Source organism: Hippichthys cyanospilos, chromosome 17, assembly GCF_059441005.1.
Source record: "Hippichthys cyanospilos isolate Australia breed blue-spotted pipefish chromosome 17, RoL_Hcya_1.0, whole genome shotgun sequence".
In the NCBI taxonomy this organism is placed as follows: domain Eukaryota; kingdom Metazoa; phylum Chordata; class Actinopteri; order Syngnathiformes; family Syngnathidae; genus Hippichthys; species Hippichthys cyanospilos.
Window position 1 is genome coordinate 7382047 of NC_142385.1, and position 27020 is coordinate 7409066.

The 27020-nt window shown below is 37.1% G+C and overlaps 1 protein-coding gene across 1 annotated transcript in view; it reads right to left on the reverse strand.

Annotated features, from left to right (window-relative positions):
• Window positions 1–24057, reverse strand: part of cep55l (centrosomal protein 55 like) — a 30671-nt gene extending 6614 nt beyond the window's left edge. Inside the window, exons 1-4 of the mRNA XM_088439551.1 lie at window positions 23959–24057; window positions 3537–3735; window positions 3352–3459; window positions 1948–2100 (exon numbers count right to left, since the gene is read on the reverse strand). Of these exons, the coding sequence (XP_088295677.1) occupies window positions 1948–2100; window positions 3352–3459; window positions 3537–3735; window positions 23959–23969 (471 nt within the window). The 5' untranslated portion in view covers window positions 23970–24057. The remainder of the gene's footprint in view (window positions 1–1947; window positions 2101–3351; window positions 3460–3536; window positions 3736–23958) is intronic.
• Between the last annotated feature and the right edge of the window lie 2963 nt (window positions 24058–27020).

Consider the following 27020-nt stretch of genomic DNA (forward strand, 5'->3'; position numbering starts at 1 on the left):
CCCTCGCTAATCATTGCGGACCCCCACATTCGCGCAGACGCCTTCATTTAAAAGAAAAAAAAAAAGCTTTGATGGCGTAGTCACAACAGGCGGCATCTAAATGATCTTCTGTGCGCTAAGGCTGCGTGAGCCCTGGCGCCCTCGCAGATGAGCATGGTGAGCTTGTCAACTTTTTCCTGGATGGATTAAAAACGCGAACACGCTAAGCCAACTAATAGCTTTGGTGCATCCAGGAAGCAAGGCGGGATTGGGCGGGAGGAGGGCGTCAGGGGCGCTGGGGGCAGATTATTTCTTCAGGGCGTAATCCAGCAACGAGGAAGGAGGTGAAAATTCCTAGAAAATGAGTTTAGGCACTCCTTTCACTTTGCTTGCAATAATGTTAAAGATAACCCAGGGTGTGTTTTGAGGTCAATTGAATCCACTATAACCATGTTTCTCAAATGAGGGTACGAATACCCCTGGAGCAGAGACGGACAGACGAAGCTTCATAAAGCTTTGATATTTTCTGACTCCTCATGGTTCAAATTGGAGGGGGATTTATGATACATTTCCACTGAATTCGTGTTTATTTTTATTTTTTAAAACAAGAGCACCAGCTAAAAAAAAAAAATCACACAAGTGCTTTTTTGTCACAAATCTGGGGTTCAAAATGACACTTTGCAGAGTACATAAGTTTTCAACACGTTTTTGCTGGCATCAGCAAATGTAATGTAATGTTTTTAAAACAGTGACCAGAAAAGTACATTTTTATATTTAGAGAAAATTAATTGAGACATGCTTTTTTTGTGCCCAACAATTAGCTGGCAACCAGGTCAGGGTGTCCCTCGCCGACAGGGGCTATAGAAAATGGATGGATAATTGGAACATAAAGAAACCAGAGAAATGCGGCACTGTCATTATTGACAATTTTACGGCATTGTTTTGCGATGGTTGGGGGTACCACGGGTGAACAATTATTTCACAGAGGGAGCATCATTTAGGGGGCAGGGGGTATGGGATTAGCTCAAATTTTACTAATTTGTACAATATAGCTAAAATTGGTATTCATCTTTCATGTGTAATACATTTTAAATGCATTATAAAGTGCACTTTTTTTCTCCCAGTATGTTATTGTTACAAATGTGCAAAATAGAGTGGGTTATAACATTAGGGATGCTAAATTTTGTATGTAAAATTAACATTTATCAAAACACATGGATTCAAATGTAATATTTTTGGTTATGGTGTTGTCACTCAAAAAAAAAAACAACTTGAGCACATGCTTTCCATGAAGTTTGCAATCATTTGTCACTTCACTTTTATTGTTGGTGTTTTTGTTTTTGTTTTGAGGGGGTGTTGCTTTGTTTTAAAACCCCAGCATGAGTCAGTAGAGCACGCACTTTCAGACTATTTATACCCTGACAAAAATCCAACATGACAAACATCAAGTTCTTGACACACTGGTGTGTTTTTGTGTACTTGGGCTTCACGCTGGGCCGTGTCTTGAGGGTGATGGAAGTCTTGATGTTTTGACACAAACTTTCAAGTCTGCCAGCGAGATTACATCAACAGCAGCAAACGTCAAACAGTCCCACCTAGCGGCTAGAGCTATAAATGCAGTTATTGCTGTTAATTAAATTTAGCTTATGCTTAATATTGTGGGCTTTTTTTTTATTTATTTATTTATTTTAACCTAAGACATGGTAAGGATTCAGGTTTGTTATTTTGGAATAAGCATGTGGTACATAAGGGTTTAAAAATGAAGTAAAGCTATATTACGCAGTATCTCCATATTTTTAATGTCTTTTAGAACCAGAGAGGATAATTAAGATTTAAAATCTCTGCTGGCTGAGCCTGATTAGTCACCAAAATTGAATTTGCCGTCATCTAAACTAATCTTCGTGTAATTAATTGAAATAATAACATTAGGGAAAAACATGCAGATAACCCCAAACAGGATCAACATACCGCTTGCGTCTCAAGGGACTGGTAGCGTGCGGAAACGGTGGCCAGCTTGTTTTTCAGGTTCTCAGTTTCCTGTGAGAGGTTCTGGACCTGTTGGTTCTTCTGTTCTGCGTCCTTGCGCTGCTGTTCCAGCTGAGATTGGAGTGCCGCCACCACCTTAAATGAGGTGCAGAAGAAGCCATCAAATATTTAGTATGTTGGACTACAATTAGGATGCATTGTGAACCCTTTTAAGTGGATCATTTCTTCGGCATGCTTTATTTATTCTCATAAGAATTATCTGATACTAAGACACAGATACTTCTTTACTAACCATACTGACATAACTTGTGTAATAAAGGAATTTTACTTTGAACGCAGACTGAAACTTAGAGAGTTTGTATTTTTTTCTTTAGAATTGTCTGACCTTGGTTTAAATAAGAATTTTATGTATCAAAAGCATTAATGGTATCAGTTACTTGGCATTGAGAGAACATACATTAAAATCACTTCTGATGAATGAAATCAACAAAAACTATGCAACAAAAATGGACCATTAATTGCCCAGCCTCATTAATTGGCAAAGATACCTGGCAGTTTTATGAATATTGATAGCTGACATAAAAAAAGTCATCTGACTAATGGTAAATGCATTTAAAACTGTATTAAGTGAACTGTTTGTTTACATTTTCAGTTAATTTGTGATTCTGCTACAACACACTGCAAATTTTGTTTCCCATTCAAACAAAGATCAGTGAAATTTATAACATTTCAGTCGTTTTTATTACTGTAGAGGACTATAGGGAGATATTTAATTAAGTTTTCATTGAATATTTTAAGACATGCATCTGGGGGCTCCCTGAATCTGTTAGATTTTAACAACAACAATGTATCCATTGCCATAAAATGAAGTAAAAAAAAAGATTCAACAAAACATTTTCAGAACATTAATTTTATGAGTACTGAAATCTGGAGTAGCCACTGATACCAACATCCTGTACCAATACCATGACTACGACCATTACTACACCCATCCCCCACCCAAAAAACAAACAAACAAAAAAAAACATGATTTTAAGGAAGACCAATGAATTCCAACATAGAATTTTCATAAATTTTTATGAAATAAATGGCAATTTTCTAGATTACTAATTTGTAATTCCTAGTTTGTGATTGCTATGGACATATCCGGAGAGATTGCACCTCAACACAAAATGAAATCAATAATTAATTTTATCAAATAACTAATGATTAAATGTAAATATGCAGCTAATACGAATAAAAGGCAGATCAAGGGCTCAGCAATACTGTATTTGTGTAAAAATGGCAGAAAAATCACAGATTACAAAATGTTCCCCGACTTGCTTTTCCCTACAATTAAAAACATTTTCCTTTTTGTGAAACTTGTTTGTGCACTTATATACATGCCTCTCCTCCTTTAGCTGCCAGCTGCTGCCTCACAGTTTCCAACTCTTGCTCCTTGACCAGCAACTGCTGATTGTTCCTCTCGCGAAGAGTCTCTAGCGAAACAATCCTCTGCAAGCAGCACAAACAAAAAGATTGAAGCAGTCAATCATGTCATGCCACTGAGCATTTTTTGCTGATTTGCTCACTTCGAAAAGCTTGCTTTTGTCGGTATCGGGCTGCCTGATGTGTCGTTTGGCTAGCTCGTCAATCTTTCTCCTGAGATGCGCATTCTCCTTCCTGACTCGCTCCACTTCCGCCTCGGCTTTGGAGGAAGAGTTGCTGGATTTGAAGCCCAGTTTGGCGACGATCGAGTCTTTTGTCCCTTTGGATGTCATTGCAGTTAACCTGGTTGGAATATTTTGAATGAAGAAAATTGATTAAAGTTAGTCTGGGGAATGATTAATGTGAGTTTGGGGGAAAAAGCTGCACAATATTTCTTAGCTTTATCTTCAAGTTAAAATTATTTAAGATATTGGTGCTCCTGTGTTAATATTCTAGATCAATTGACATCATTTTTTATTGAATTAATAGATTTTTCAAGATCAAACGATTCAGTTAGTCAAAACTGTTTCTAATTGTCATAAGGATTGGCATGTTTTTTTCAGGCATGTTGATGCACTAATGTTGTGATTTTCTGTTTCAAACAGACCAGAACCTGTAGAAATCCAGTAAAAAGTCAAGTTAACATTTGTTGAAAGATGAGTTATGTTGCTCGTTTCTTTTGGTTAAAAAAATGATACAACTTTCATGAATGTGATCTTATTCATCAAAATCACCGGGGTGATTTTCCAAAAAATAATTGCGAAACACTGCATTACAGTGAAAACAATTACTTAGTTTACCATTATTTCCTATCGTATATAATTCAAAAGCTAAATAAACATGCTGGCCAACACCAAGCATTATGTGACACCCAAACACCTGGTCAATCGACAGCAAACTTACATTGCAAAATAACCAGTTAAAATGATCAGATTGTACTTTAAGAGTAAATATACGGTATCACAAGCGGTTTATTAAAAAAACTACAACAAATAAAGTAAACACTCACGGAGCAGGTTTTTTTCTGTCAAAAAGATTCACCAGCGTCTTTGTTGACGGCTTCCTGAAGCCGTTTGCTCTTCCTCAAGTTTGAATTTCACCGCGGTGACGTCACCACACAAATGCTATCCGGGTATGTTTGCTTCCGTTTCATGGATTTGAGACGTGAAGCTAGCGGTCGCCATTTTGCGTTGCCAAGAACTAAGCTCGCCTAACTACGTTGCGTTATTTCCGCGGTGTTATCACGGTATTTCTAGTCTTGACTGCATATGTGCACCATGTTCGGGATACGATTTGAATCTATGAGTGTGGTAGAAGTTCGAAAGGCACATTTCATACGAAAATCTCAATTATAGCTACTTAATGTATAAATCTGAGTACTGCTCAAAGATTCGTCTGTATTATTAATAGTCATTGCAGACAGTCTAGTTTGATCTTTACATTTTCACCATATAAATATTCTTGAATTTAAAAAAAGAGCACTGAATAACGGTTTTCATCACAAAATTAAGTCTCAGTAATAGAGACAACGCAAGATGTCTGCATTCAACTGCGAGAGACGAGCGACAGTTAAATAACGTCCTCGTGCAAGCGACGCCAATCAGGTTCTATCCTTTAAATGTTTTAAGAGCATGTTAAGAAAACCGTTTATAACTTAGGTTATGTCAAATGTATTTTTAATAATTTCCATCGCAGTTAGTACTCAAAGGCTTCAGACTGGCAGCTGTTAAAAATTAAGCGAGAAAAGAGAACGACAAAAATGTCATTACTAATGTCTAATTATGAATTTTATGTAAACGCAATCGATGCAGTCAGTACACCAGAATTGGGTAAAAACATTCAAGAATCAATCAGTATAGTAGCTCAATATCAAGAATCAGTATAGTAGCTCATACATATGACAATAAAACTCTTGATTCTTGAAATTGTGATAAAATGCTCCCTCTGCAATTCACCTTGATCTGAAATTATTATTTAAAATGGATTAGCGTTTGTGCTGGTGCTCATCTATCTAGGCCAGCGACCTATAGTGACAAGCAAAAATAATTTTATGTACAGTACAGTATGTTTGAGAAGTAGGTGTTAAAAGTGCTTTCTGTGATCAATCACAATAGCGACCTTGTAAACACAAAGAATCATTATGAGCACTGTCGCGGCTACAATTGATTGCCGGCTGTTTCACCGTTTAATTTGGATCGTCTATTTTTGATGAATTTATGGGAGGCAACACTTTGCCTCCGCTAGCCGTGCATTGCATTCCAATCATGCTTGAACGTAAGATTGTGACTTTTGCATCCTTGTAGGGGGGATACTAAAGCAAGAATTTATGTACAAATGCAAACACAATGCATGCGAGCGAGATGATGTACACACTTGGGATGGAACTCAACTCCAATGTAAAGATATTTTTCCACCCTACAAAATACGCAGCGGGTTTGTGGCCTCATTAAGGGAAGAATAAGTCGCATACACTCTATTCATTATGGCGCATGGAGGAAGCCATATCTGTCCAACAAATCATCATTATCCATCTGTGGGGGATGTATTCCTTCAGTGGAGTTCATAGTCAAGCAAAAGCCTGTGTGAGCAGTATATATATCCACAGAGCCTGCTCACTTCTCTGAGGTGGAAAAGAGCCTTTCTGGTTCACAAGATTTTTTCCCCCCCATTTTCACTGTATGCCCTCTTTTGCACTTCACTCTTCTAAGATTTAGATTTGCATTGCCTTGGTTTTCAGCACATGCGTTACACTCCAAAAGATACGATCCTTTTTTTGTTTTTCCACAACAAATGATTCACCTTATTTCACCCACTGTGGGTTCTGGAATAGCTGCGCATGCAAAAACACTTGCGTATTGTTTTTGATGTGTTGTATGTCATTACAGTTGTGGTTTTCAACCTTTTTTCAATGATTGTACCCCCTGCAAAATAGCTTACCCATAGACCATGACTGAACTATTAGATCATTTAAGCTAACTAAGTACTAAAGTGATCAGTTATTTCACTTAAATTCTTTGGTACATTTAGGATTGGTAAATGATTACTTTAGGTACTTAAGTACTAGAAGTAATCAACTATTTTGGGTGCCAAAGTTCTAAACTAATCGATTCTTTTAGCACTTTAGTACATAAGGTAATAAAGTACTTCAATACACTTTAGTATCTAAAGTAATCGATTATTTTTAGCACTATGTAATGTACTTAAATACTAAAGCAATCAATTATTTTAGCCTTTTAGTATATAAAGTAGTGCTAAAAGTAATCAATCTAGGTTCTTAGGTAATGGATTACTTTTGGACTAAGTACATAAAGTACCTGATTACCTAAATATTTTGATTGCTGTAGTCTTTTATTACCTAAAGTATTACTTAAAGTAATCAAATAAGTGCTTATCTACTTGACGACTTGATTTCTTAATCTACTAAAGTACCAAAACTAATCAACTTCTTTAGGTACCAAAGAACTAAGGTATTTATTTTAAAAATTACCTACATTAAAGTGACACTATGTAAGATTTAGACAGCTTTTCATGAAAAATGAAATTCTAATTTTCAAAACCTTGCAAATAAATGCAGTCTTTACTACCAACAGTATGTTGGAAATATAATCGTAGGTCTAATTATCGTAAAATTATATTGCATTGGGGGGTGGCACTTCTCCGGAGGTTGCCATGTCTGTTATAGCTACGGAAAACCAGAGGGGGTGTGTATTACTGCATTTATCGTAGTGCCTCTAAAGCTCCCACGATGGCATGCTCAAAATTACACAATAAGGTATTAATTTATGTACTAAAGTGATCAGTTATTTTAGCACTTAAGTATATAAAGTCATGCTAAAAAAATCAATTATTTTGGATAGTTCCTAGCACTTAGCACCTACACACACACACAAATTATATATATCACTTTTAAAATATGTTGGGTCTGCATCAGTCTAATGTTGCCATGGTAACTTATTCATTTCACAAACATGTAAAATAGTTTCTTTGATGACCAGAATGGCAGTTGACTCCCGCCATGCTAACCGCTAGCTAGTTTTGAGGCTATCGTTCGGCAAAGTCGGAGCTGTCTTTGCTAACACGAGCCAAACTATTATCAACTTTTTCTGGTCATGGAAACTGTCGGTTTGATTTCCGCTTGCTTTCATTCACAGTATGGAGGCGATAAATGTTTTAATTGTGTCTGCTCAAACTAGGACAGCGTTGGTAGAGTTCCAATTTTCCTGCTAACGAAGCATTAAGCTATTTTCAACATCTCTAACTATGAGGTTCTGCCTAATTAGTCTCCTTCCAAAAGTTTCTCTAAACTCCATTTTTCGTCAACCTTTAACCCCACTTCTACCGGATTACACAATGAGACAGCTCCTGCGTTGACCTGTCTCACATTTTGTTCTGGGACCAGCAAAAAAGGCCGTCTCTTGTCTGACTGAGCAGACAGATCAGCAGAGTAACTTCTGTCAGACTGCAACTGCAAAATGGCTCCCTTGAGGTTCTCCCTCATGGAGCTGATTAAAGGTAAAGCGGCGACACAACAGCATGACAAGTCACACGCCAGCGCTCTGATTTTAGAAGCGAACCTGTAAAAGTGACTCAGAACGAACGAGACGCCGTGACATTCTGGGAATTTTTTTCCCCATTTATTTTCACCATCTGTTTCTTGGTGATTCACTAAATTGGCAGAATCTCAGCCTCCTAACGAGAGCTGGAGGGAGGAGTGGCGAGATGGGCGGGGGGGTTGTCTTGGCTAGTGGATCAGTCTCATGGAGAGTTGTGTCAGCATCATCGCCGCAAACGGCTCCATCGCTTGGCAGGGGACCGCCTGCTGACCGGCGCCATTGTTGCAATGGCCTTGTTCCTATTATAGCTAGCTTTTTGCTGACCTTTGAGCGCCCGCTGGTAATTTTTAGTCTGGCGGCTCTGCTATTGGTTAACACCCTTAAAAAGGTACAACTACTCATCAATTCATTAGTATTACAATATATATGTTTTTAGCAGCTAATTAAAATTGAATTTAAATTTTAAATTGTTGTATATCTGGCTTGTGTGCCGGAAAATTGTGTCAACACCAATGGCAATTGGCATCAATATAAAATGTAACAATTAAAAGCATATATTTGAAAAAGAAGTCACTATAACAATTTAGTAATAAATTGCTTAATGTTACTATTTATTTTCTCTTAATTTGAGAAGAAAACAGTACCGTTCCTGTCACAGCATTAAAATAAAACAAACCAAATTAAATTAGACTTGGTGACCATGTTAAAATCTCACATACTTCCTTATGTGCCTTTAGATATACTTCCAGAGGTAGTAAGGGACAAATGAAGCTTCATAAAACATTTGTGATCATTTTATTTTGGACTCCTCTAGATGGCACTCTTGGCACATAATGCTTGGTGTTGGAAGAAGAATGAAACATTTAATACAATCCCACTGCACTAATGTTTATTTTCAAACCAAGAGTAACATCTAGAGGAGTAAAATAAATAAATAATTAACACAGTCGCTTCCATGAAGCTTAATTTTCCCAACACTACCCAGAGGTACTTGTACCCCCATTTGCAAACTACTGCTATAAACAAGTGTCTCTCAATCATTTTTCAAGGGTGTCTGAGTTGTAGTGTATTTCTAGGCCATTGTTTTTTTTTTTCCTTGTTGGAGGTACTGAACCCCATCAGTTTCAAATGCACATTCAATGAACCCTACTTTAGTGAAAAATAAAATGTATTTTCAAACTCGCGTGTTATATTTTAGTGCACAAAATGAACCGTGCATGAACATCGCCTCGTTCAAAGAACAAAACCAACACAGTGCATGAACTCACAACAAATCTGCAGAGGCTCCGCTGAACTCTTGAGACCGACCCACCAAACCCGTAGGGCTCGATGGAACTCAGGTTGAGAACCACTCTCAGCGTGTTTTATTCAGCAACTCCGTAAGATAGATTGTGAAATATCATCTGTTTGATTTCCTTTGTTAACAACATAAAGCCATCCAATATATTGCAAAGGAGTCACTAAAACACAAGTTGATAATGTGCTGCTTTATGTTCCAAAAAATTTGCTTTTAATTTGAAAAGATAATTGTACTGTTTCTGTCAACATATTAAAAGCATAACATCAGATTTAGGGATCCAACTAACTGCGGATTAAACAATGAATAGGATTAACAAAACACATTTTAAATTCCATCTCTCAATTTAAAAAGAGAACAGAATTTCCATAAATTGAAAGAAAACACTAGGGAACTGAAATTTCACTCAGATAATGACAAGATGGCAAAAGTTCAACATGGCACATTCACTTAATTATTCTCCCTTCTGGGAAAAATACTTCTTGGCTAAAATACTGTGAGAATGATGTGTAAGAAAATGACCCAAATATGATCCAAAAACTACACAAGAGTTAAATGTGCATTGCAATCCAATAATGCATGATAAGTACTTCTAAGTGAAGAAGGAGCCAGATGGACCAACATGTACTGCTAGAATGATGTGGAAGAAAACGACACAAAAATGATCAAAACACTGCAGACAGATTAATCGTTTAGCACTATATGGTTCAATTTACTCTGTATTGAATATGAAAGACAGACTTGAAACGGCGCCACCTGCTGGTTGTAGTTTTCTAACGTGCTGAACGGAACTGTATTGTACCACCTGGTTGGCGCGTGATATCGAATAGAGCAAAATAATATCGACGGCGGTTTATCCACCTAGAGACATATTTACACACAAAGTGTAATGTATTTGATAACCTTGAGTGCATTGAAGGAAGCGCGCTGTGTCTTTATGTACTGTATGAGCAGCTACTCGGCTGCTGTAGTAAAACAAAAGCCTTAACACAATCATAACCTTGTCAACCTGTGACACATTTCAGATTGATTTTCGCCACAGACTCAAATGTTGCAGATGATTGCACGCCGTCTACAGACAAAAAGCGCCAGCGACACTTTGCGGCAATAAATCGACAGCGCCGTCTTTTCTGCATGACTGAGCAACCAAATCGCATCTTTACTTTTTATGACTCCGCAGCATCGACGGTCATGGCTGGCGGCGGCGACGGTGCGCGTTTCAGGGCTGTCGGTCAGGCCCCTTCTCCTTATGAAAGCAATATCTCAGAAGCAGCTGAGAGGGGATTTCATTACATCTGGCACAAACTTGCACTTAGACTTCCTATTCAAAGGTCACTGCTATTGTGATATCAAAATATATTTTTTAACCATAATTCCAAATGGAGCAAGCCAATGTTTTTTTTTTTATTGTGATGACATAGTGTGGTGCTAAAGATGGGGACATGAAGCTTCATGAAGCGCCTGTGTTATTTTTTTGACTTCTGTAGATGGTACTCTGGCAGTGGAAATTTATTCAATTTCCCCTTGTCATCTAAAGGAGTCAAAAATATCACAAGTGCTTCACGAAGCTTTGTTTGTCCATCACTAGGCAGCGGTTCTCAAATGGAGCTTTGTGAGATTTTAACAGGGATATAAAATTTCAAACTTTTAATGCCATGACAGGCATGTTACATTTTTTTCCAAGTAGAGAGCAAAATTGGTGCATGAAGCAACTTATCATTTGGTGATAGACAAATGAAGCTTCATGAAGCACTTATATTTTTTGACCCCTCTCCACCTCTAGAAAGAGTTGGGTTAAAAAAAATAGATGGGTCAATTTGACCCAATTTTCTGGGTTGTTTGGTACAAACCATGAAGTTGGGTCAAATTGGCCCATGCATTTGGTCAGTCCTTTTTTTGACCCATAATTAGGTTATTTTTTAACGTGACTGTTTTTAATGATGCAACTTGTGATGGACAAATAAAGCTTCATAATGATGCACCCGTGTTTTTTTTTTTTTTTTTTTTTTGCTTCTCAAACACTCTAAGAAGAGTTGGTTCAAAAATAACCAAATTATGGGTAGAAAATGATTCACCCAATATTCATGTCAAATTGAGCCAATTTTTTTTTTTTTTTAATAAACCCAATTTTTGATGTTGTCTTGTACAAATGACACATTAGGGGTTGTCTTATGCAAAACAACATATTAAGTTGGGTCAAATTAACCCAAAGATCGAGTCGCCTTATTTTTAACCCAACTGTCTTTGAGTGTAGATGATACTCTTGGTTCAATGTTATTCTCTCTTCAAAGAAACAGGGGACATTTAGTAAATTGCCATTGCATCAGTGTTTATCTTTAATCCAAAAGCACTTTTTGGAGGAGTAACTCATTATCACAGGTGCTTCATGAAGACTCTCCCACCACTAGCCCCGACAGGAACAGTACATCTTTTCAAATTAAGAGCAAATGATTTGAAACATTAATCAAATTATTATCATGCATTTTACTTCTATAACTAGTGATGGACAAGTGAAGCTTCATAAAAGCACTTGAGAGACGGGTGGAATTCATTAAATTTTATCTTTAAACCAAGAGCACCCGAGGAGAAAAAAAATGTCACAGATATGTCACGAAGCCTCATTTTTGCATCACTAGCATAAGCAACTATGAAAAGAATTGATAACCAGTTATAAAAATGAGTTAAATGTTTTGAGATCCACTTTAATTTTAAACTATCCAAATTCTCAGAATTTCATCTTCCTGTCAGAAAATATTATCCTACTTCCATAGCCTTTAACGTCATCATAATTATTGTCTTGAATCACACTTTCAGTGAGATCTTTAACTTTGCGCCCTTGCCAATGCTCTTGTGGTCTTGTAAACTTTCTTGGCTTCATGATTAAATGATCTTTCTTCATATTCCAGTGAAAAACCCACGCCTCCACAAACGTCTTGACCCGACTCGAAGAGAAGGCGGCAAAGATTGAGATGCGACTTAAACCGTGAGCTTGCAATCAATTAAGAGCCTAATAGAAATTCCTTTGGCCTTTTCCTTTCAAGAAGCGGCTATGAAAAAGCCTGAAAAATGCTGAAATCTTGATTAAATGTAGCACGCCGTCACATTAAAAGGAGTAAGTGGGTTTTTGTTTTTGTTTTGGCATCCTATAAACAGCCACCATACCGGCAGTATAATCACTTTGGACAGAAACACCCTTACAAAATGTAATTTAATGACGCGAATCCTGCCAAGCCCAACACAGACGGATTGCAGGCTTGATTTCTTTTGCGCTGTTCCGCTGCGACCACATTTGACGGCGATAAGCTTAATGAACTGTTCCGCCCTTTATCAAACTCAACCACAGGCAGGGTGTTTATAGGACGCGGATGCAATAAAAGTGGTATTGACCTATTTCGAAGTCTAATGTCAGATTTGTGAAACTGCTTAGGTCTTTAAAACCTTGATATGTGACATTAGCAATGCTGACATATGGCAACATTACACTGTGACTTAAGGTTTCAAGTAGAAACTTTCTGGAACGGAACTTTCTAAAAATGAGAAATGTCACCCACTATTGTGGAAAATATTTAGAGGATGAAAAATATTCAATTTTGGTAGTGTATTTTTAGCTAATGGGCTACTTCCTGGTTCACAGTGATGGCAGAAACAATACTAACATGTCACGACATTGTAAGATAAAGCTACGACTAGAAACGTTTTGGGAAGGGGATACAGCCTCCATTTTTTAAATTAAAAGGCAAAAAGTTGAATCTCGTCTATGTTAGTGAGTTTGTGATTTGTTTGTTCATCCGTTTGTTTGCTAATAGGCTACTTTCTGAATCAGAGAGAATGATGATCAAAACATTTTTATCTGGACAGCCTTATTGTCATCTGAATAGACAAATTCTGGCTTAAATAAGACTGAAATTTCACCCATAACATTAAAAATAATACGTTTGAGACTACTGTTGATATTTGGTTGTCAATTTTTATTTAGCGGGATACTTCCCATCGAGAAAAGTTGTAAAGTTCGTAAATGAAGTTTTATTGTCACTCAATGCACTTGTATTGGCTGAAATATGACAAAATAAAGGATGAATAAAGATTTGAGAAGATTTGACTGTCCAGTTTTAGCTAATGTGCTACTTCCTCTTTCTTATCCAGCTCATTTGTGAATTGACGGCGTAGAGCAACGGCTTGATATATGGACAGCAGGGACTACTACTTGATTATGCATGACAATAATAGCAACTGTGCCGCATTGCTTCTTTAATCTATCGTAATGGTTTCCTCCTCCTTTCTGATTGGTCGTCCAACCCGCTTTGCTGACACACTTGCACGACATTAAATGTTTATGACTGTGCATCCTCGCCGTCAACATTTAATGCAGGGCGGGTTGTAAAGGAGGAAGCAGCGTGATTACGTTTACGGTTATGTAATTATAAAAAAAAGTGTTAAGGCTATTAAGGCTCGCAGAGTCGTCTCGGTGGCAGCCATGTTTAATTTGTTCTTCATGCACAAAATTGTGACACACGTGCAAATTAGCTTTGTATTTAAATGTTCAATTTTCCTTCAACTATAGTGCCACCACATGGTCAATTATATACAAATGATATAACTCATATTGTTACAAATGAAGCTTCATAAAGCACGTGTGATTTTTTTTTTATTCCTCTGGATAGCACTAGGTTCAAGGAGATAGGTGAAATTTAATACAGTTTCATTGTGCTATTGTTTAATGTTAAATGGAGGGCACCATCTAGAGGAGTTACAAAATATCACAGTGGTGCCTTGACTTTCTTTTTAAATTCATTTCGTTAGCATGCTTGTAACTCAAATCATATTCTCAAATATATTTGTCCATTCAAGCGAATGAAAATGTCTTGGATATGATCCAGTGCTCCCCCTCACCCTAAATATTTATTTTACTTTTTTTTTGTTAGACCCGACATTCTTATACTTAAAGTGCATATGAATAATTAATTTTAAGAATATTAAAATAAAATATCAATAGAATGGGGTACTTGATCACCAGGGGGCAGTAAAATATATAAATATGTTGTACATGTAGATTCGACAATTAAACACAGAAGAAGAGCTAATGCAAATGAATATTCCTGGCCAGGTGACAATGTACATTTAGGGCATACAAGTGTTTCCTCCTTTTATGGTGTTACATTCAGAAATATTTCAGCGGTAATGGAAATCTCAGAATTTTCTTTTTTTTTATTACAATGTTTTTTGTTCATTATGAGTTTGTTTTGCTTTTTGTTTTATTATTTATTTTACTGTATGTCTTTTTAATTATTGTTGTTCTTATTTTTATTTATTATTCTTATGTTTTTATTTTACTACATGTATTTTATATTTCTATTTGTCGTACCTTTAAAAAAATGTTTTTATTTTGTTTAATTTGTCATTTATTATTTTTTATTTATTATATATATTGTTTGTTTTATGTTCTTGTTATAGTGTATGCTTTTATATAATAATAAAAAGAAACAAGTACGGTAATAGTGATTAAAATAATTAGATGTATTTATTTTTTTCTGAAATATATGTGTGCGGCCAGTACCAAAGGTACTCAGACCAGTACTGGGCTGCGGACTAGTGTTCGGGTCCCAAGATTTTGAACAACTTGCAAAGTAGTAGTAGTAAAAAAAAACTGCTTTTTATCTGAAACTCATTTGAGCAGAACAATGATCACATCACATTTGTATTGTTTCTTTTTCCACTTTCTACCTGTTTATTCCCCAATTTGCAACACCGGCCAGGAAATCTTCCCTCATTACACGCCTGAATTGATCGTTCCGTGTAGAAATGTTACTTGTGGGGGCGTTTTACGCGCCTCCCGAGAAGTGAGATTTAATCGCTCGCTCAAATCATTCTGCTGCGTCGCTGCTTGCGACTTTGCTTTTAACAGCACAGTTATCTTCCAAGTCTCTAATCTGTTGGTTTGGTGAACGTTTTAAAAGTTCTCTCACGGTTTAAATGGCTAAAATTCACCATGCGTGGAAAAGCCATTTGAGAAATCAGACTTTTTGGAGTCCAAACATGCTGAGAAAAAGACTAAATGGAGCTCACGCTACGACCTGGTTAGTTGGCATCAATTCTCCTCTGGTGAAAAGCTAGCTTTGTTTTTATTGGCGGCAATTTAACATTCCGTTAAACCTGACAAGTTCAACTGAATCCAGAAAGTGCTCCCAGCACATCACTTGAGATTTAAAACATTTTAAAAGCAGTGAGAACAAACGACAAATGGCACATAAGTTACCCTAATTATCTTAGCTGGCTAGCTGTTAGCGCCACAGATGGTGACGGCTGACTAGCATCCCAAATTTAGCATGCTAACAGCAGCGAGAGACTATTTTACACATATTACAAGCATATTGTTAACTTAAGCTACATATTTAATTGTTCTGTGACCAGTAGTTTGTTCATTTTAAGTGAAAAAGTTGCAGTTTAATAGACTGACAGTAAACTTGCTATATTTTCAAATGCAATTGTATGCCATTTATATAGTCAAGTTAAATGGAATCCACAAAGTACTCCCAGCACATCACTTGACATTAAAAATAGTTTAAAACAGTGGAAAAAAAAAGAAAATGACAAATGGCACATAAGGGACCCAAATTAGCTAAGCCAGCTAGCTGTTGGCGCCAGAGATAGCAATAACTGACAAGCATCCCAAAATTAGCATGCTAATAGCAGCAAATTACTACTTTACACATATTAAAAGTAGAATGGTACCTTAAGTTCTCTTAAATTAAAATATGTAATTGTTCTGTGACAACGTTCGTGCTTAGTTCACAATTTTATTAACTGACAATACACATGCATTACTTCACTATTTTAAAATACCGATGTTTGTGTTTATCTGATCAAGCCAAATAGAATCCAGAAAATATTCCCAGCACATCATTTGAGATTTAAAAGAGTTAAAAAGCAGGCAGAATACAAATCGTACATAAATGACCCAAATTATCTAGCTTGCTAGCAGTTAGTACCACATATAGTGGCTACTAACTCTCACTCCAAAATTAGCATGCTAAGAGCTTCCTGTTAATTTTGAATAAAAAGGTCTCAATTTAATGGACTCCAATAGACACACTATTTTTTTCAAATACAGCGCTATGTGACTATCAAATCAATTTCCACCAGGAAACACAATAAATTTTTCCATTTATCAGCATCAGTTTCCTTATGTTAGAAAGCTAGGGAAAAAAACAGTCTTTCTGTAGAAGTTGCATGACAAGCGTGATTAAATATCGCATTCATACTTACGTTGCGCAAACAGCAAAAAGCACAAAAACTGACTTTCACTGTTATTACACTTGAGTGATCTCAAGAGTACTGAAAATAGTCGTAAATGCATATGAAGGTCCCCTGTGGCACCCGTTCCAGAGCTCAGCTTCGAGTGGAAGTGCGCACCTGAAAAATGCTAAAGTTTATTTTAATCTTTCGCATAATAAACCTGACAGCCAATTCCGCCAGCGGGATCTGATCTCGGCGCGGCGAAGACGAGCCGCTTGATGGAATTGACCATTTATAGCAAATGCTTTTGATATAGCTCGGCTCTCTTGGAGGCTTTTAAAGATGAAAATGAGTCCACCGGGAAGACGTGGCGTTCAAGCAAACACTAACTGTTGCATGTGAAACCTTTGTGAGACCAGCGATGCCAAAAGATGAGCTCATAAAACACAGTTGTGTTAGATAGCGCATGAAGGGAATAATCATTGCGAACGATAAAAAAACAAACAAACATATTTTTATTTCATTAGCTTCGTTGTGACGTAGTTTTGAAAATTACATATTCTAGCTACCTAGCTAGGCGGTTAGAGGATTGGGGCTAGTGAAGTGGAGAGAAATATAAAGTTGGCAGAATTCACACTTTTGTCTTAGAAGTCAGACTATTCAGAATTCTCACTCTCAGGTCAAATATTTAAAAAAAAAAATCTGACTAGTCTAAGAATTCTCACTTTCAAATCAAAACTATGACTTGAACGTTAGAATTCTGATAATACTCAGACTTTAAAAGTGAGAATTCTGAGTAGTCTCAGAATTCAGTGAGAATATTGACTTTATTCTCAGGATTGTCACTTAATTATGTCAGAACTCACATTGAAAAGTCAGAATTCTGACTTCATTCCCCAAACCCTCAGTGGAAATTGAGCATTCTGACTAGAAACATCTCACACTTAGAATTCTCACTTTCAAATCTGAAAATAAAATTTGAATTTTAACTTTAGTTGGAATTCTAACTTTCAAAAAATAAACTTTAACCTCAGAATTTAAAGTGGGAATTCTGAGTGTCAGAATTCTCACTTTAGTCCGAAATGTAAGGTTAAAGTAAGAATTCTGACTTTGTCGTGAGAATTCTCTTCTTAGTCACAATTCAGACTATTCAAGTCAAAGAAGGAGTTCTGGCTTTCTTCTCAGATTTCTCACTTTGTTCAGTTTCAATCAAGAATTCTAGTTTTATTCTCAAGATTCAGATTTTGCTCTCAGAATTCAGACCTTAAAGCGAGAATTCTGACTCCTTGTTGACTTCTGAGAATGAAGTCAGAATTCTGACTTTAAAGTGAAAATTCTCACATTAAAGTTAGAATTCTGAGTTCAAAGTATGAATCCTGCCAGCGCCCCCCCCCCCCCCCCCCCCCCCCCCCCATTGGCCTCCAAGCAATTCCGTGTGTTCACTTTTGTTAAATCTCAGTTGACACAATTTTACAATGGTTAATATTCCATTGACATTACACAAAACCGCTTAGTACCGCTTAGTTAGAGATATTGTTCTTGGCGCTTAAATGACTATAAGCGGCAGGAGAAAAACCAAAAACTAGACATGACATCGTCATGGAAAAACAGACTGGGAGTCCAGGGGGGATCTGGACAGTTTCCGTTTTGCACTTAAAAGAAGAATTCCCCACCGCCCCCCTCAAAGTATCATGTGTACACAGTGTTTGGCGCCTCTACAACACAAAAATATCAACTCTCTACATCAATGCCAAATGCTGTATTTATCCATTTCTACCTTTCTAAACTTGTTTTCTGAAATCATAAAAAAAACAAACACACTAGTATGTGTGTGTGTGTGTTTTGAGTGACGTTTATGTGAGTACCGGAATTTTTTAAAATGTGAAAATACACTTTACATTGTAAGGACAAATATTGCTGCAGTACACATATTTACTTAAATCTTACATTATTGAAATATATACAGTAAGTGTACTGTTATCCCTTCCCTTCCCATCCCTTTGGCTCTAGTCTCATGAACAGCCGCGGTTATATTGGTGGCGCCCGGAAGTCTAACTAGAATGAAGCCTATGGCTGACCAAACATGATAACAATCAGAGTTTACATTTGAAATTCAAATTTATTACAAAAGAAATGTAATGCTCCGGTAAAGCGCTGCTCTTTCCTGCTCTTCCTTCGCATCTACCTGTTTCATGAGGGAGACGGCCACTTCTACAAGACATGTGATTGGCTGCCGGCCCGAGCATCGACCAATGACGGCAGGAGTTGTAATCTTCTCCCGCCCAAGAGTTGTATTTAATTTATATGTATATATGTATTTATGTGATGTATTTTCAAACCAATCTTACGTCTCAATCTTATGAAAATGAAAATTAAGATATTATTTGATTGATTAATTGAATACTCAATTCTCTTTGAAATGGTATTCTATACATGGAGGTAGCTGAAAAAATGTTATGGCAATGTGAATGTTAGCATGTTGAAATCCCTAGTTTTCAGGAAAACACGTTTTGAAGTTGTGGTATGTGCATACATTTTGTGTCATACATTTTGATTACAATTTGAAACTTTTGATTGCTGGGAGATGAAAATCGAGACTTTAAGGTGGTTGTTTAAGGAGGTCACACTTTGGGTTTTTCACATCACATGTATTTGTGTATAGTGTCCTTCCCAAGCAGAATTGACAATGGGAAGAAGACAATGTCATTAAAATCACATGACTCCAGCCTAAGGGGGTACGGGAGTGAGAGTTTTAATATCCTGAGACCTGCCGCTTAGAAGTGACAAGGACGTTCCGCTTCATGCAAAAATGAGGCAGATGGAAGGAAAAACAGTAAAAAGTTTAAATCCACGCAACTCACCTGGAGGGGTACACAATTTAATCATTTAGCAATGCTTAATGAGCTGTGTTAATTGTTCTCCGCAGAGGATAAAGAATCTATTCCTGTAAGTACAATTGTAGTTTCTGTTTAAATATTATTTGAGCCACAAATTGTGTTCAAATACCTGTTACTTAATAACCTATTTAACAGTGACATTGATTCGTGCATTATTGTTAGCATTACGCTAAGTGGACTTGTGTTGTTTTGTTTTAAAAACAGAGCATTTTACGTTTAGTTTGGCAACGAACTGTCAACAGCTTGAAGCCTCTATTTTAAACGAATTGTCCGATGACTGACACATTTCCCCTTGGTGTGAAGAGAATAGACTAACGTCTTGAAATAATAAGCAAAATAAATCTAGTCTTGTGTGCTTTAATCTTGGCTGCCATCATGCACATTTGGAGAATCTTAGAAAAACGCAGACTGCATTTTTCTGAGAGCGGCGCATGGCTTTCGCTGATATCCCAAAGGCGGGCCGCCAATGGCGGATAAGGCAAGGTCACATTAGGATTTTCCGTCAGCGGGTCATCGTGAGGCTTGGGCGCATTAAAGTGCCACACAAGAGAGAATGAAACTTATTGGTGGCTCTTTTCTGATAAGATGGTCGTGATATATTATGTCTGCCGCTTGGGACGTGACAACACTGGTGTGAGCTAACAGCATTGAGCCACAATAACTCTAAATCGGTTATTATTTTGTAATGGTAAAAATATAACTTGTGTTTTATATAAAACAAAGAATAGCAAAGGCATTTTATTTGTTGCATCAGACGTTACAACACCGCTAAACTGATGCTATTTGCTAGCAAGATAATACTGATTTGCATTGCGATTATTAAGCTAAAGACAACATTAGCTTAGCTTAGTTTTAGCATTAAGGTAAACGCTGCGGTTTGAAATATACAGGGGATAATTAATTTTGTTTGACGTTTGCTTTGAAGGAAACTTAAAGTGGAACCGGACATAAAGAGTTTGAAGCCTTTAAAAAAATGAATTTGTCGAACATTTGATTTCTGTAAAGTGAGTTCGCGCGTCAAATGTATTTCAAAGCAAAAAGTTGGCTGAATGACAACTCAATTATTCAAACTAGAAGTGCAATGAATAATTGATAATAATTTTTGATAGTCTCTTAATTGCCCTCAATAAAAACAGTCTGATTAGAATTTTGGCAAATCAAAATGACATTCCTTTTACTATGGAATATAATTAGAAGCATTTTAGCATATTTGTTGACGGATCAAACCAGTAATGGAACAACAAAACCTATTTTCTGTAAAGTCAATATGAGAAAATGTCTTGATGAGATCTGTTAATTATAAAAATTGAATTAACTGAATATTCAACAAAGTAACCTACAGATGTTTGTAGTATGCAGCATTTCCTATTATCACATGTCCACTATATTTACTGTAGTCTAATTAAGACTTTTAGACTCATGGAAATCAGGGGTGTTGCAAGAAATTTTTCAACGGGGTGGCCAGGATGCCACAACATCTAATGATTGATAAACGAAGCTTCATGAAGCACTTGTGATACCCTATTTTTAACTCAAGTGGCAAATTTGTGACACACATGCAAATTACTTTTGCATACTAATGTTCAACTTCAGGTGAAATGTAGTGCCACCATATGGTCAGTTACTGTATATACTGACCACTAACGATACAACATACAATGGTAATGATGCACAAATGAAGCTTCATAAATCCCTTGTGATGTTTTGAGTCTTCTATAAGGGATTATTGGGTCAAGGAGACGTGAAAATTTAATATGTTTCCACTGCAATAGTTATTTTTAAACTAAGAGCCTCATTTCGAGGAGAAAAATAAATAACAGGTGAAGCTTAGTTTTCCCATCGCACCATTTGCACCGTTATTTCATGGAATAAAATCATATTTTTTTAATCAATTTAAATGTAAATATGCAGTTAAAATAAATGTGAAAAAATTCAAGTTTCAAGCATGTAAAAATCTTAGATAACCATTTTATTTCTCCCCAAAATGAGAGGAGTGGCCAGAGAGTGACGAGGGGTGGTCATGGCCACCATGTAGCGCCGCCCCAGTTTGAAAGAGAAAGCCCTGAATTTAAGTGACCCCATCTGCTCGATGTCCGATTGACCCGCGGTTATGCACAGTGCGACCCTCGCTTCCGTCATCCACGCTTTGACTGATTCGTAGCGAAGGCAGCTTGGCGGGTCACATGGAGCAGACGAAGCTTCACACTTCAGGGTCACACTTTGGGTTCTTCAGCTGGCATATAAACTTCTTGTTTTCTTCTTTTTCAACTCAAGAGCGCATGAATGTCACTTTTTCTTCTCCCGCATTTGAAGAGTGGCCTTTTGAGGACTTTGGAAAATAGCTCAAGTGGTTCCAGAGGGTCCATTTGGGAGGCCGTTCTCTTTTCCGAGTTCAGAAGCCCTTTTTTCATATCCCACCTGTGTAAATTTACAGCAGGTTGTGTGCTGAGGGGAGTTTGCTTACTGAAACATTTGTTTTGAGAAACCAAAGGGGCTTAAAGGCTTGCAGTCCAAATCCTTCCCTCTACATTTGTTAGTATTACAATTGGACTTGAAGTCTGACTCGGAAATTGCACAATTTTTTTCGTCATCGTTTGAAAAAGAATTCAGTGGGAAATTCTATTTGAAATACTAAAATAGCAGGTAATAGGCACATAACCATCTCCATTTTGCATGACACTGAAACACTCACTAAAGGAGATTCGGCAAATGTTGGGCCCAACCACCCAATGTCACTCTGGTCACTTTTTTTGGCCAACAACACAACTAGGAGCACAATGTCTCTTGTTACAAAATATTCGGATACTAAACACCTCTTCTGTAACAATATTGTCTCTTGCAATGAAAAAATTCAAGATACGAAAGGTAAAACTTGTTGGGAGTATAATGAGGCAAAAGACAATAGCGGTAGCTCGAACAATACTGAAATGTAATACGTCATCACAACCCGCATTTTCTATATGTTAAAATTTTTTATGCATTTTTGTAATTTATTAATATGTTCAACTGATTCCCGATTCCAGTTGTGGGTCAATAGTTGACATGCTTTCCGTTTCCTGACAGCATCACAAGCAACATGGAAATTGTTTCACTATCTAACTGGCCTGTTCATTAATAAACATGCGAAACAAACCTTTTCAACTCCTAATTGTTTACAAGAAAATGTGAACATAATGAGAATAAAAAAAAAGGATCATGGGCAGGAATTGAACCCACGCAGAGGAATAAATAAATGATGCACTTGTGTTATTCACTACGCTACTCAGTGCCTCAGTTTCGTCCGCACAAAAGTATTACCTGTACAAGTGTCCCTGCGGGGGCACAAAATCTGGTGCTTGTTTGAATAAGATCATGTTTTACTGGCCCTGGGGAAGCAACTTGACAGGGTCGCAAATGTCCTGCATTCACGTCAATTTAAATTAATCTTGCACAACCCCACTCTTATGCATTGAATTCAATGATGACCACTTCAAGTATGCGAATATACAAAAGAATTTATGTCAAAGTGAAGCATAAACGTGTTCCAAGTGATATTCTCCCTTCACAAACCTACATCCGAAAAAGAGAACAACCATTACTGCTTCTGTCAGTTGGATTCGCATTTAACACTCATTTGTAATCCTAAGGAAGCATTTTCATTCATCAACCACTGCAAAGATAGGAACTGTCAGTAAGTATGTACAAGAAAGAAACATTTGTCACGAATGTGACGAATCTGCAGTCAGGAAATAGAAAGCATTTGGCGTTTGACGTTAGCATCGTTAGCATGTTAGCGTGAAGGCTCAAAGAGGTTGGCAATGGAACGATGCCAAATTAAACATTATATGCTCAAAATTACCCCCAAATAATAATTATTGTTCCACTGGACCTGTAAATGATGCCTAGGTTACTGGAACTGTAAAATAAAAACATACAGAAAAAACGACCCCACGCAGCAGTCATCGCATTGCAAACAAATGAACCGCATTCAACGGCTATAATTAAAAATTTTTTAAGGGTTTAGCCGCATTTTGATGCTTCTTTATATGATGTAATTTCATTTTCATGATAATTGGGCATAAATGTAATTCTAATATGTATTTGTTACCGTTTTGGATGCATTTTAATATATTAACATTACTTATTAGAGCTTGGTACGGATTTGACTATTTAAATGTAAAAATGCGCCTCTACTTACGAAAAAGTCAAAATTCAAGCAAGATTTTATTAACTATTTGTCTTCATTTTAATAACCTACAGGAGTAAACCATTCATTCCTAAAACCCATCTAATTGGACTTTTTTGTTGTTGTCTTTTTACAGTATTTTGACTAATTGGCGCTAGCTTCAAAAGTCCAATTGTGCTTAATTGAGGAAATCCTGGCCTTTCCAATGAGCTCTAATGTGTTTAGGTGGGTTGCAATTCTCATTGAGGGCTTGCTGAAACAAAACGGCTGGAAAGATTTCTGGCTACGCCCTTGGCTGAAAGTCCAATGAAAGCAAGGACAATGACTTTATATGTAAAAAGACAAACAAACAAACCTCTTTTATGTAGAAAACATGCTTACCACAGCGCCATGAGGTCCTCTTCTTGGTTAAGCAGTAAGGGGCTTGAAAAGATCACGTGACCAAATGGTCTTTTATCCTTTCATCCATACAGTGGGTGTGTCGTATCTCCGGTCCTGTAGTGAACATGCTTACAACATGAGTTAGCTTAGCTCACGCTAACATGTGTTGAATATTCCCTTTTTTTTTGCAACAGAAATATGCCTAAAAACATGAAACACATTAAAATACAAACTCATTCCTCTAACGTGTTTATGCTTTGATCTAATGTTGTGATCACCGCTTTTCTCTTTGAATAGCTTTCAACCGGTAGTCCTTTGTGTATCTCGCTCCAAAAATGAAAGAAAAAGCTAAATAAATTTTTGGCTCCTTAATGAGCTCAAGTCTCCAGAGAAAATTTTAGTCACTTGTGATACTCACAAAAAAAAAAAAAAAAGTCTGGGATTGATATCATAACATTGGAAAAATGCTCAGTAAAATTTTGCCTGTTCAGAAAGTCAGCAAAATCATACTGTTCTCCTCAGACACAGCCTGTTAATTTGTGTCCAACATAGTGGACATTTTGTCTAGGCAAAACATCAAAGTAAAATGTGTCACAAACAAACACATTAGACATAATTGGAAAGACCAGGTTGTCCTCAACTGAACACATTAGAACTTAGTAGGATTTCTAAGGTGGGTCAAAAAATTTAGACAAAAAACTGATGTCAACCACAAATGACTAAGCTGGGTCTCATGGTATGCTCACTAGAACAGCGCCACATAAAAACAACTGATCAAAAATTTACGATCCCTTTATTATATATTCTCCTTAGACACAGCCTAATCATTTGTGTCCACTGGAGAGGACATTTTGTCTCGGCTAAACGGCTGGCTCTCAAGAGGATATATGATAACTAGAACATCTCCATATAAACACAGTGCTTCAAAGGTTTGGTGTCTCTTTTACACAGATTTAGACACAGCCTATGAATTTGTGTCCACTGCTGTGTCCATTTCGTCTCAGCAAGGCAGTGAAGTGAGTTACACCCAACCAAAACAAATGAGACATCACTGTAAAGGCCAGGATGTCCTCTGATGAGCATTCTAGGACAAAGTAGAGTACATCCAATCAAACGGTTTAGATTAAAAACACATGTCCACTACAGTGGACACAAATGAATCGGATCACTCTCAGGATGATCAGGAGAAGAGCTCCACATCGGCACAGTGGTTCAAATATTTGTGATCACATTTATACAAATCCTCCTGGGACACAGCCTATCCATTTGTGTCCACTGTTGTGTCCATTTTGTCTCAGCAAGACAGCAAAGTGAATCGCATCCCATCCCAACACATGAGAAATCATTGGAAAGGCCAGAATGTCCTCTGATGAGCGCACTAGGACTTAGTCAAAAGATTTAACCAAAAACACATAGTGGACACAAATGAATCGGATTTTGCTTGTTAAAATGAGGAACAAATACTCAAATCAAATCTTAAGATCCCTCAAATTTTGAGGTTGCTTGGCTTTATTATAGTGGTGCTCCAGCACCCCAAATAATTGGCGTGACAAGCCTATGCTTGTGATTTTTTTTTTTTTTTTATTCAATTTTGTTACCAAAGACACTTTTTGCTTTTCAACCTTGCAGTTATCACTCCCCCAAATTCTCCCTGACCCTAGTGAGCCATAGCTGGACGAACGGTAAGTTGTCAAAGCAAGACCAAAGTTCAAACAGTTTGACTTGTAGAGTAATCAAAGCGAGTTTGGGTGCTCAACAAGCCCACCTGGGCCCCTCCACTGCACCGACTGATTCAGTTTGACAGTGACATGACAGACTAAGATTTGAAAAGACAACAGCTCAGGTGTTATGAGCGCCCGGGTCACTTTTGAGGTCTTACGCTATTTAAGTTTCTTGACCAGCTGCCTCCGAAACTTGATGAAGTCCTGCCATGTTCGGAACGACCTCACTGGTACTTAAAGGCACCGCACTACTTCAAAAGACACTTTGCGGTCCAATGTACATTTTACACCATGCGTGTAACATGACCAGGGCCATATAGCCACTCATCTGTTGAGACATACTTCACCACCTTTTACTCTGAAAGCTGTCCATTTGTCTTCGCTAATATGAGACTAACAACTCTATTGATCTGTCCAGAGTGGGCCGAATTGATTGAAAGCATTTTTTTTTTTAACTGAGCGAAGGGTTAGAGTGCACACAGGCGAAGCGAAATGAACGCGGTCCTTTGAGGTGAACAGTGAACGGTAACTACTGAGAGCTTTTAGTCTTGTGTTGCTTTTGTGAGACAAATAAACACTTTGTAGGAAAAGTAAAGGATAAATCACTGCATATTTTTTGACAAAATTCTCATTTAAAGGAGTGTTTACATGGGCAAGTAAAACAATAGTGTTTGAACGTCCCAGTCATATCCTCTTGAGATCCAGCCTATTAATTTGTGTCCACTGTAAAAGACATTGGTTTCCGGTCTATATCTTTTGACGCGTTCAAGCTACTAAGTCCTGGCGCACTTAGTCGAGGACATTCTGGCTTTTCCAATGATGTCCCGGGTATTTGGGTGGGATGCAATTTCCTCCTTTTGTTTTGCTGAGACAAAAGGGACACAACAGTGGACATAAATGAATAGGCTGGGTCTAAGGAGGATATAATAAAAATAAAGGCCAAGCAAAATACTCACAAATAAACCAAAATAAATAAAATGGCCGCTATTAGGTCTTAAAATCAGCCATTATTTGCGGATTTTTGCGGATTTATTCTGATTTGTTTATCGCATTAACACTATACAATATAATGCAAATCAAGTCATATATTCACATTAAAGCACAACATCACAAAATACTGTCAAATTGAGTGTTTTTTCCCAGCCAATTAATTTATTTTTAACACATCATAAAATACAACAAAGGGACATTTCAAAATCTGTGTAATTAATTCTCAGGATAATTTTAAAAAGTACTAAAGTCATCACTAATATCTTTACTTGAGTACTCCCTTCCTTTAGTACAACCATTTTTAGATCTTTATAAAACTTTAGAACTTAGTGAAAGTCTGGATTTGGCTTG